The sequence below is a fragment of the Alligator sinensis genome, unplaced genomic scaffold (assembly GCF_000455745.1).
Source record: "Alligator sinensis unplaced genomic scaffold, ASM45574v1 scaffold344_1, whole genome shotgun sequence".
In the NCBI taxonomy this organism is placed as follows: Eukaryota; Metazoa; Chordata; order Crocodylia; family Alligatoridae; genus Alligator; species Alligator sinensis.
Window position 1 is genome coordinate 200,808 of NW_005842427.1, and position 12,168 is coordinate 212,975.

Here is a 12,168-nt window from a genome sequence, read left to right on the forward strand (position 1 = left end):
GCATTTTCAGTACAACAGCATTCCAGCGCAACCTAGCATCACACAGACACTGTGGTCCCATCCCAAGAGAGGAACAGGTTTGGCTAGGAACAGGTCCATTGCACGTGATGTGCACCCCACCAATCACAAACTGCTTTTCTCAAGCTCCCTGGGCCCTTTAAAGATCAGGCTGAGAAGGGAGGGAGCTGCTGTGTTTTACAGGTGTGTGTGGATTTTTGTTGGAGTCAACAGCACAGCAAGGAGGGTGAGTTAATTGCCTTGGTTGCTGTGTTTCCTCTAATGAGGTTTTTGAGCTACAAGTATCTGTTATACAAAGACTGAAGCTTTCATGCTTAATGGTTTATATTAGTCCTGAAGCACTATTAAGTGAGTAGGAGTTTAGTGACTGTGTGGGGTTAACTGCAGGGGATTATTAAGGATTTCTTTTCTACCTTCAGGCTGCTTCCTTGAGATCATTATTTTAATTTTGCTCCTTGGGGGGATAGTCTTTCTCTTTTTCCTTTGGAAAAAAAAAGATGATAAAGAGCTAACTGTGCTACTAAGCATGTCAGGGGAGGCAGTGAGTTTTGCAGAGAAAGGGGAGGGGGGCGCGAAGCCTAAAGTGGGGTTGTGGCTCAACTGAGCTAATCAGAGGAAAAATCTTTCTCCCTCTTCCCATCTTCCCCTTCTAGCTTTATTTCCTAAATCCCTCATTGTTAGGATGTACTTATTAGGTGTTCCAGCGTTCTCATGAGATTTATTCCACGGCAGTTTCTCCTCTTTTTTTTTTTTAATAGTGTTCTTTGCATTAATTAAGACCTATGCTTTGAGGTTGTCTGTCTCCTTGCTGAAATCACAGACTGGCTTTCCTGTACTTCTTCTAAACCTTCCCATGCTGGAATACTGTTAAAACAAGTTGTTTCACCACGGAGCTGGGTGCATTTCAGTTGAGTCAGGGTGGCAGGTTGGGGGATGAAGCTACCGTGTTGGGCATTACTTAAATCAATGACTTTTTCATGATGAAACAATGCTTGTAAATGCACTACTTGGACTGTTCACAGAATTCAATGTGTTAGTCTATGTTTTGGCTTAAAACTTGCATCTCTCTCTAGCTCTAGTTACCTTACATATTTTTAGTAGAAGCTGCTTCTCTATTTCCTTCCTCAAGGCTTCTGTTTTCCACTAACTCTTAACTCCCAGTCCCCTTTAATGAAAAATGCATATTTCAAGCTATTGAGAGCCCTGACCTGTTGGGGCTAAGGCTTAGCTACTCAGCCTGGGAGCCCTCTCATTGACCAGAGGGAGAAGTCAGCAACTCCCCATGGCTATTACCTTGGGTGAGAGTATGAAGAGCCACACCTTAGTGTTTGTTCCACATGGCTGGCTTTTTTTTCTCTCTCACCCCACTTAAGCACTCTGTTTTTCCAGTGCTTGAAGGGACATGTTTAGTGATCTGGGCTCAGCTCAATAGAGATGGTGAGGAAGGTGTGTCTCTTGCCACATCAAAATGAATGGGGCTAAGGGCAAGTTAGCATAGGGTGGGTGAGCTGCAACCTTTCCACTGCTGTGAGGCTTGGCTTCTTTAGTTATGCCTGACTGATTCTTAATGCAACTGCTGAAGCATCTGGAATCCATGCCTGGGGTTTGAATGAGCAATAAGATAAGTGGCTCCCTTGTCTCCCACCACTTACCCCATACAGTAAGAATGCAGTGCCTGTACAGTAACACTGAAGGGAGTGCTTAATAAGTTCAGCAGCTGCTATGAAGGCATACCAGTATAATGGCTTAATTGAGGGTGAAAGTGGATGAGGTGCATCTTCCCAAACACCCACCCCCCCCCCCCCCCCCCCGCTTCGCTCGGTCGGGTCGACGCCACGAGCCCCCCCCCCCCGCCCGCTTGATTGGCTGTGCTTGCAGAATGCAAGACAGCTGAGTTTCTTAAAAGATAAGGTTCATTGCCTACAGGTTCCTCCTCAAAGGCACCTGTGACGGTCTTGATACTTAGTGGGTCACCTGGGTCCTGTCTCTCTGGGAGAGTTGAATACATTGCTATCTAGATCACTGCCCAAACTGAGTGGGGATGGCTTAATTTGTCAGCCTTCCACATGGGTGGCAAATGTAGGTTGGAGAGAGTCTACAGGACAGAAACCAGAAGAAGCAGCTGATGAAACAGGACCTAGGAGAACAGCTGAAAGAACTGACCTTTCTCTTTCTAGAAAAGAAAAGACCTGGGGACAGGCAGGACGGAGGAAGAGGTTAATGTCTTCCAGTATGTAAGAGAGTCATGAGGAGAATGGCCAATAGACTTATCCCTTGTGGATATGGAGAGCAAGAAGAAAATATTTTAATTTGTAGCAAAAATAGTCTAGGTTAAATATCAGAATAACAGAATAGTGGATCAGGTTCTCTAGAAGGTGGTAGAGTAGTCTTAACAGGATGCTTTTAAGAACAGGTTGGACAAAGGTCTATCAGGAAAAGTAGATCTGATCCTGTGACAGGCTACAGGAATATAAAAAGAACAGACCCATCCCTAAGTTGCTGATAGGCAGGTTTGGGGCAGTGGCATTTCACTTTCAGTGGCCTGAAAGGCTGATATGGTCTTGCCTGCTCTCTTGAAAAGAGATTGGCTGCAATCTGGGTTGTGGCCAGATGTCTTCAGGTGCGGGGAGTACAGTATAGTGAGTTGTGTGGCAGCAGTGAAGAACTAGTCTGAGCTGTGCATTTGGCTCTAAACTGTGGAGGGATCCCTAAAATGGGCAAACCCTAGGGTGCCTGTAGATGTGCTGTGGAGCAGACTCAATTAACTGAGTCTGCTGGAGAATGGTAATTACTGTTCCAGGCAGCCTCCACATCTTATGTATCGGTGCCCCCATTGTGGTCCCATGCTTCAAGCCCCCCTGCCACCATTTTGAACTAAAGCTTATTGAATGAGCTTTAGTTCAAGCATTCCCACCCCTGTTTTGAAGTTCAGCGGTGCTAATACATGAGATGCTGTGGTGCTATAATTAAAGCAGCTCTAATTAAAGCACCCCTTTTCCCCCCAACCCCAGAGTACATGTGAAAGTGCCTGTAGGGTCCAGCAGGAGTGTCTCATAACAGGGATGGTGTTTGCCTTAACTAAGAACTTGATTCCATTCAAACTAAGGGCCTAGATTTCCCTGGAGGTTGAGGCAACCCAGCTGTTGGCCTTCCTGCTCTTTCAGGTAGGACTTGCACATGAAATCCACAAGTTGTCATCTGCCCTCTGTCCTACCAAAAGCTCCACTTCTCCACCCCCACCCTCTGTTCAAAGAGGTATTAAGTTAGATTGAAGACCTGTCCAAACTACCGATGTATGGAAAATTTAACAAGAGGCTTCCAGACATCCAGCTTATCCTTTACCCTGCACTATGCTGCCTCCACGTAACTGTAGTCCAGGGTCTCCTAGTAAAGGTCTCTTCTCTGTGCCTACTTAATTTTTTCTTGCCTTCAATTTCCTTTAGAACATTTTTCCTAGTAAAGAATGGAGAGCTGGCCCATTATATCATGCCTGCTTTGCTACATCTTTGATATACTCCATCTATTCAATCTTGTTCATCCTGTCCTGAATACAGCCCTTTGAAAAGCTGACCCTTCTTCCACATGAAAATCCCTGCTTTACTCTCATAGGCTTCTGTGTGTACAATATTTGCAGGCTAGGGGCAAGCAGGATCTGCCTAGTCATGAAGGCATCTTTACACAAACAGGAGGGGTGCATTTTTTAAAATTGAAGCGGCTCCAAGAGCTGCTCCAATTAAAGTGCTTGCAGTGTCACATGTATTCAGTGTCTCAGCGCTTTAAAATGGTGGCAGTGGTGCTTTTAACTAAAGCTCCTTTTGACTGATTTTAGTTAAAACCCCCTTGCCGCCATTTTGAAGTGCAGGGACACTGAACACACCTGTTATGGAGGCTGCTGGAGCATGTTAATAAACATGCTCCAGCAGACACAGTTAAACAGGTCTGTTTCCACACATGCCAATTGACACATGTGGGAGCAGATATCCAGCATGTGTATAGGTGTTACTGGCAGTATTTCCAGCATTTACCAAAGAAATTTAGTTAACTAGAGAGGATGAAGGAGATGTTGTAAGTGATATTCCCTAAATAACTGCCTAGCTTCATATGTTTGGGCTGGGGCCCAGCTTGATCCAGTCATGGCCTCTTTTGATCCTGCACCTTCTCTGTAAAGCATAAAAAGCTTAGGTCAGGCACTAATGGGGATGATTTATTTCCTTTCCACTCTGTCTCCCAATCTGTTATTAGCCAAGGAAATGTTGCACAAGGCTCTTTGGAATTAAGTGTGCGAATTTCAGAGTCCTAAAGTGCCACCACCAGATGACAGCCTTAACAGTAGCCACAGGACTGTAGAAACTTGTCCAACATCAGCTTGGCAGGCTCTGCAGCACTGCTGTGGTAGGGGTCCTGATACAGTCTGGATGAGATGATGGTAAAATGCTTGAGGTCTCTCTTTGTTAACACTTTGGCTTCTGCAGTAGTATGGTGTTCTGGCTATGTCTGAATTTGTTGTGCAAGCACAGCAGCTGCTGTAGAGAGGGCAGAAATTGGTAGATCTAGTTACTAGGCCTGTGTGAATAGGGAACTATTCAATTTGGATGCCAGAGATTCGATTTCGAGATCCGAATCGTTTTTTCCAATTCTATTCGGCCGAATCGCTTCAGAAGATTTGGAGCCAATTCAGCCATAGAGTATAATGGAGAATCAATTAAATATCTATAACTTTGTTGTCTTTTGGCTGATTTCAGATTAAACTTGCAGGGGCGATAGCCTCTGCTGAGAGCATGATACATGCCATGTTTCAAGATGATAGGTGCAGGGGTTTCTGGGAAACTCCACCTCAAAGTCTTGAAAGCAAAACTCATGGGGGGGGGGGGGGGCGAGGGCACGGGGGGAAGGCACAGGGGGATGAAAACTGCAGGGTTTTTGGGAAACTGTACCTCAAGCTGCGGACAAGCAAAACTCGTAACATGGGTGACAGTGTGTGTTAAGGTGCAGCAGGGTGAAAGCTGCAGGCATGCTAGCCCCTGATGAGGCCATGAAGCCTGCTAGCTGTTGAGGAGATCAGTGTAGGGGGGTTCTGGAGCCCTGCACCCCTAGCTGCTGTCAGGCAGAACTCACGACATGGGTGCTTGTGCAAGGATTTGGGGTGCAGTTTCCCACAAACCCCTGCACCTATCACCTTGAAACTTGGTACGTGTCATGCACTCAGCAGAGGCTACCATTTCTGCAAGTTTCAGCTGAATCAGCCAAAAGACAACAAAGTTACAGATATTTCATTGATTTCCCCATTATACCCTATGGCCGAATTGCTGAATCTTTTCCAAATTGATTTGGAAAGCCTAAAGCTTCCAGCATCTGAATCGTGATCTGAAGCTTTGCACAGCCTTACCAGTTACTCTTTATCCCTGATGTCTTTCTGTGTTCTGTTGTCCAGAAAACTTCCTGTGACTTCCTGGCAGCCACACTGAGGACATCTGTGGCAAAGAAGATAACCTTATATCTCTCTTAATAGTGGACATCATGGCCTTGTCTGTACTAATGCTTCTAAAACTTCCCAGGATGGTTTCCTGAAGTGAGGAAACCTGAGAACATGTCAGCTCTCATAATTTCTCTAGGAGAGGAGGGATTGAGTCACCTTCTCTTGTTTGCACCCTGGATCAGCTGTAGCTCCATAAAACCATAGTGGTTTTTCTGTTCTTCCCTGTCCACCCCTGCTCCCTGACAGAGGGACTCTATATGGGAATCTTGGCTGGATTCCTCCAGAGAGGTTGGCCCTGTGGCCATTGCCTCTGGAGAGCACGCGTTCCATGAGGAGTACCAGGCCCTAGGGTGAGGACACAATGTCATGACAAGCATGGCTGGAATGCTACCCAGCTTGTTTTCCTTGTCCCATCCGTAGCTGACTTGGCATCTCCATGCTTGAACACCTATCCTGTTTCAGGTGACTACATGGCTTCACATTGGGAACTGAAGCTGACCTCTAGCTAGGAGAACATTTGGGGTGGAAATGGACCTCAAGTGAGGTGGCTAAAGCAAAAGCAAATGGTCATCCATACCCTTTGTCACCACAATACGTGGTCATGCCAAAAAGTAATAACAATTTGTGCTGCTTTATTGTGGTAGACATCCACTCATTTTATGGCAGGAGACCAAAGGGAGCTTGGAGCTCCCTATGCTCTGCAGCTACCCCAGGCAGGTGCTCCAGGGACTTGAGGAGCTGATTTCTGTGCACTCTGGGAATTCCTGGATCAGCAAGCCTTGGGAGCTCCTGCCTGCTTACCAAGATACACTCCTGGGGTGTGCCACAGTAAGCGGGGAGAAGTCGGGCTTTCCATGCTTACAGCCCTTAGGGTCTCCAAAACAGGCAATTCCAGAGACCATGGCAGCCACATCTCTGTATACATAGTTGGAGAAAGGCTCATAGTGGTAGAGATGGGGATGAGTTGCCAAGAGAAACATCACAAGGATGTATATGGTAACTATGAACTAAAGCCCAGAGATTTCTGCTTTGAACAAAGTTTTATGGAAGGGGAATGGGGACGGGTGATGGAATATAGTGGGTTACTATGAAATTGAAGCTAGTGTAATGCAGTTGGGAGGAAGGAAAATGGGTTACAGACTGAACAGCATGATCTAAGGACACACTGCTTCCAAGCAGAAGGGCAAGGTATGTCCAACACAGGCATTGCTATTCTGGTTTACACATGTACGCCAGCCACTGGTGTAACTGTGCTGGTGTCAGCAGCCCTTCTGCAAGGGGAATTATGTTGCTGGTACCTTGTTAATGATGGAAATCTCATTCTAAATTAAGCTCAAGCCACCAGCAACCCACAAAATGCTGGTGAACTCCCTGTGAGCTGGGGATAAGAAGCTTGGATTGCTCTGCCACTTGCTGCTGTTAGTCTAGGTAAACATTTACTTGGACCCAACATGGAAGGGTTGCATTATATAGTTTTATTTAGTCTGCTGCCTGAATACTTCCTATAACGCCAAGGCAGGGCAAGGAAATAAGTGGAGGTTGATGGCATCCTGGCTGGTTCTCCTTGATGTCTCTTTTTACACCCCCACCCCGGATCATTTCTTTTTCTAGTCTAAACCTGTTGGACTTGTTCTGAATGCTATTATTTTTCCCCCTCCAGGTTGCATGAAGTGTTGAAGATGGCAAAAGGCGATAATGGTGTGCGCTGTTTTCAAGGTCTGCTAGTTCTAGGCAACGTGATTATTGGGGTAAGTGGCTCAGGGCTGTAAGGGACAGTGATGATGTATGAGGGTTCTCCAGAGCAGTTCCTCTTTTTACAAGGCAAATCCCAGCAATGGACTCATTCTTTATATGAACCTTGTAATGTAAGAAGGATAAATGTAACACTACATCAGAGAAACCTGAACAGACCATGTGAGCAAATGGTTTCAGATGGATATTTCATGGAAGAGAGGATAATATGACCTGTGGAGGAAGCAAAGGCTCAAGTACCCTGTCTAGTAGAATAGGCTTAAACATGTATTCTGTTTAAGCCTGATCCCTTTGCTTTCCAGACAGATGCCTTCCCTTAAAAAAAAAAAAAAAAAAAAAAAAAAAAATCGTCAGTGTAACTGTTCCAATCCAAAATGCACACTCAGTGTCCAAAGACTTGTGGGAACAGGGGTCTGGGATAGGAGAGCACTTCTGGCATGTTTCCATTGCAGCTGTAGTAGATTCCAGGTGGACAGCCCTAAGCAAGCCCTACACATTGTTCGCACACACGTTCTAAACCTGGAAGTTTGCTGGTGAGGTCACTGCAAGGGGAGAATGTCCACTTGAGACTGGGTCTCTAAGGTGCTTGCAAGTAGTCCCTGGGGATGACTTCAGAGCTTCCAGTATACCAAGTTGAATATCTGAAGGAGGAGGCTGAGCTTCCTTGGGGCCATGCTGGTAGACATGCAGCTGGAATAATATAGACCTGTCTCTAAGTCCAGTATGATTAAACCTGTGCTCGTAAGAGGCAGGGATTGAAAAAGGCTCTCCTTGGAAGCGGTTGTGGTATGGCTTCTGAGCTGGTCTGGCCTGAACTAATGGGATTCTGATTTCTGGTTCTCAGTTGTGCGGCATTGCATTGACAGCAGAGTGCATCTTCTTTGTGTCGGATCAGCAGACTCTGTACCCTCTGTTGGAAGCCACAAACAATGATGACATCTATGGTGCCGCCTGGATTGGCATATTTGTTGGCTTTGCTCTCTTCAATCTGGCTGTTCTTGGTATCGTTGGAGTCATTAAGTCAAATAGGGCAATGCTACTGGCGGTAAGTGGTGTGATATGGTGTTCTCTAAATCTTCTAGCTGCTAGCCTGAGCCTACAGTAAGACCTTCCTATATGTGCATGCATTTAGCAAACAAAGCTAGATTGAGATAATTTGGTTGGGGAGGAATCTTTCATTTTTTTGTTCCCCTTCTTTCTTTTTTGGTAGGTATTCTAATAACCTTTTAAAAGGTTTTGTTCTTTTGTTGCTCTCCTGTTCTATCAGGGTTTTTTTTCCTCTTATTGTGAGCTGCTCTGAGTCTTCACTGGGAAGGATGACATAAATTGAATGAATGAATAAAAAGCAATTAAAGGCCTGGCCTTCAGTCACTGATAGCCTTGACAATTATAACTCAAAGGCTACCCCTTCCTGGGGCTGTTAGCAATCCTAGGCTGTGAGAGGGAAGAAAGGAATCCGTACCAGGAGATGGGAGGCAAGTGAGAGACTCATCTGCCAACAAGTGGCACACTTCTCCATTCAGTTCTTGGTCAGGGGTTCCATGATGGATTCCATGGCACCAAATCCACAATCTACCAAAAGGGCAAAAGAGGGAAACTTCTTATTATGACTGTGGTGTTGACGATGGGGAGGTGCCCACATCCAAAGGGACTCCCCACTTCTCCTCTACCTCAGCTTTACTGGAGTTAGATGAAGATCTAGTGGGTGGGACAACCTTCCCCCACCTCTAGGCACTGCATGCAAAATCCTGTGGCAGCTTTGCAGCTGTCTGGACCATGTTCTTGGACAGTGGGGTTGCCCCTTGTTCCTTAATTTCTGGTATGCCAGCATGTTGCAAGATGTGGTGCAAATGCTTCACGTGGTCCTAGAGAAATAGAATTGACATGGCATGGTCATTTAGTGTAAACTCCTAGTGAGTGCTCATGTCCTTAATTTCCATTGGATGTCATAAAATAATGACCCGGTTCCTTTATAGCAGCTAGTCAATGTGACTTTAAAGGAACCTTTTCCCAACCAGTGGCTTTGGAGGGCAGGTGCTTTGGAACTATTAGACTAGCCATGGACTAGTATTCTCAGGTAGTGCTGATCAGATTATTAATCAATGGGACCTTTGAACAAATTTGTTCAAAAGCTGAACAGAGAGGAAAAAAGTGGAGCTGTATCTGCACTGAGGGAAGGCAGTCCAGAAGCTCTGGCAAACCCCTCCAAGAAAGGATCATTTCCTATTCCAGGACAATGGTGAATCACTAATGCCATGGTAAGATTACCCAAAGGGGTGAGATCCTTTTTGGAATGCTGTGTGCAGATCTGGTCACCCATGTTTGAAGAGAGGGAAACGGAAGAGGTTGCTAGGATGATTGGGGGATAATGAGCTTATCGTAAGAGGAGGCTAAAGCAGTACTTGATTAGTGTGGCAAACTCATGGGCTAGAAGGGGATCTGACTGCTGTCTTGGGGGTAAACACCAGAAAAGAGAATGAGTTCTGTCCTCCAGCCTAAGGCTGGCACAAGAACAAAAGGGCCATGAATGAACTGAAAACCCCTAATCTTCAGAGTGGTGGTCATTAGAAGGTTGTCCCAAACAGAGTCCTAGTTGCTTAGAATTAGAAGCCTATTTGATACCCTGGTTAAGGCCCACCAGTTTCTGCATCCAATGGCACATAAGGGAATCCTGTGGCCAGCATCAGGTCCTGCCTTTTGAGTGTCCAGCTTAAATGACCTGAGCCCTATTTTCAGGTGGGTCAGCTTAGGTAACCTTTGGTAGGAGCATGGAGTAAGGTTTCAACTGCCACCTCTAGAACTGTAGCAGGATGTCCTGATACTGTTGCCCTCCCCCCCCCCTTCCCCCTGAAACTGGAGTCATAAGGACAGAACCTTCTCTTATTGAGCTTGGGATATTCAGCAGGGGATTGGACTTGGCCCTGGGGGAGTCTGCCAATCCCTTGACTTGCTTCCTAGTAACTTGGGTCTGAGAGATAACAGTACCTTCTACTCTTGCTGTCTCCCAGTATATCATCCTGATGTTGATCACATATGCCTTTGAGACGGCCTCTTGCATCACAGCAGCAACTCATCGAGACTTTGTGAGTATCTGTTTCCCCATGCATATTCTTGCTAGAGAGTGCAAGTTGAAAGGGGTGGAGGGGTAGCGTTAACAGCTTCTGGTACTTCTGTACATGTTCCAGGCAGAAGAAAAGGAAACCCGAGGAGGGCTAGTTACTTTAGTAAGGGCCGAACCAATGGAAGGATGGTACAGTCTCTAGAGTGTTTATACCATCCCTCCAATCCAGGAAATGTGGTGCTCTATTCATGCATGTTCAGATCGAATGCTAATGGAGCCTTTCATATGACATTTTTCAGACACAGATTGACAGTGCTGTTGTAGAGGGCAGAGGGAAGACATGACTTGATGTGGGTGGGGGGTGGATAAAACTGGGTTCTCACAACTGATGGCAGGGGAAAAGACTGCCTATGTTAACTTCTACATTGGAATTAATCACAACAAATTATCTGTCTCTGCCTTCTCTCAAGAAATTTCTCTTGACAGCATTCAAAAGCTAGACTTCAGGATCTGTCGAGGTTATGCCAGATTTATTTAACTTTATTTTGTGTTTTAAATCCAATCTAATGCTAGAAGTTAGGAAGACTTGTTGGTCCCCAAACACTGTGTGGCTCGCTTCCAATGGGGCAGACCCCCCAACCCTCTTTTTCTGAACCTCCTAACAAGGTGTATGCACCCTGCCCTGTTTTTTATATTATAGTTCACTCGCAATCTCTTCCTGAAGCAAATGCTGGAGAAGTATCAGAACCCAGAGCCACTCAACAATGATGACAAGTGGATGAGTGAAGGGGTCACCAGGACATGGGACCGCCTCATGCTTCAGGTAATTAAAAAAAAAAAAAATTAATTAAACAAAAAACAAATAAAAACAGCTCACAATGAAAGACGGTATCCAAGCTCCTTGTGTCTCTAGAATTTCACACCTACCCCCTAGACCAGTAATTTGATTTAATTTTTTTTTTCTTCAACCTGTGTTCTGCAGACCTCTAGAGTTCCACAGACTATGTGTAAGGGCTCCACAAAAGATGACTATGATCAATCAAGTATGTGAATACCCACACTTGCAATTCAGAGGGGTCCACACCTCCATTTGAATTTTTTTAGGGGTCTGCAAATGAGAGAGGTTAAAAGCCACCGCCCTAAGCCTTTTCAGTAACATTAGGTCAGTATGGACTGAAATTGGATCGGTCTCAAATGAAGTCTTTTCTCATCCCTCCAGCCTTTCAATCTTGCTGGTCCCCAAGATAATGCTTTTAGTATCTCCAGTACTGGCCAGTGCTCTACATTCCCACACCCACAAATGCATTTATCTCCTGTGATGTGAGCTAGTACCCATAGGATGGCATCAATTTTGTGGAATATTGGGAGTGGGTCCCAGATCCTGTATAATACCACAGCCTTGTCTTTACAAAGAACTTCCCTCTCTCTCAAATCCAGCATGAGTGCTGTGGTGTGAATGGCCCGTCTGACTGGCAGAACTACATGTCCAAGTTCAGAAACATTAACAGTGATTCAGAATTCCCTTGGCCACGCCAGTGTTGTGTCATGAATGTCCAAGGAATCCCTGTAAATTTGGATGGCTGCAAATTGGGAGTCTCTGGCTACTACAATGATAAGGTAAGAATCCCTCTGCATATCTGATGTTCAATAATTGGTTATCTTGCTGGAGTGAAATTGCATTAATCAGTGATATGCTGGGAAGAGGATGATGGTTGGAACAGTGCAATTCAGTTCAATGGGAGCTGGAAGCCCAGACCTCCAGACTGAGAACCTTCTGAGAACTAGCTATCCTACCTTCTCAAAGAAAGATAAGTATTCAGAATTTCTCCATATTACCATACCCAGAATAGAGGCATGGGGC

The 12,168-nt window shown here is 45.4% G+C and overlaps 1 protein-coding gene across 1 annotated transcript in view; it reads left to right on the forward strand.

Annotated features, from left to right (window-relative positions):
* Positions 1-120: 120 nt before the first annotated feature.
* The window catches only part of UPK1B (uroplakin 1B), a 17,219-nt gene continuing 5,171 nt past the window's right edge, over positions 121-12,168 (forward strand). Inside the window, exons 1-6 of the mRNA XM_006030152.2 lie at positions 121-244; positions 7,155-7,242; positions 8,091-8,291; positions 10,255-10,329; positions 11,008-11,130; positions 11,745-11,924. Coding sequence (XP_006030214.1) covers positions 7,174-7,242; positions 8,091-8,291; positions 10,255-10,329; positions 11,008-11,130; positions 11,745-11,924 — 648 coding nt within the window. The 5' untranslated portion in view covers positions 121-244; positions 7,155-7,173. The remainder of the gene's footprint in view (positions 245-7,154; positions 7,243-8,090; positions 8,292-10,254; positions 10,330-11,007; positions 11,131-11,744; positions 11,925-12,168) is intronic.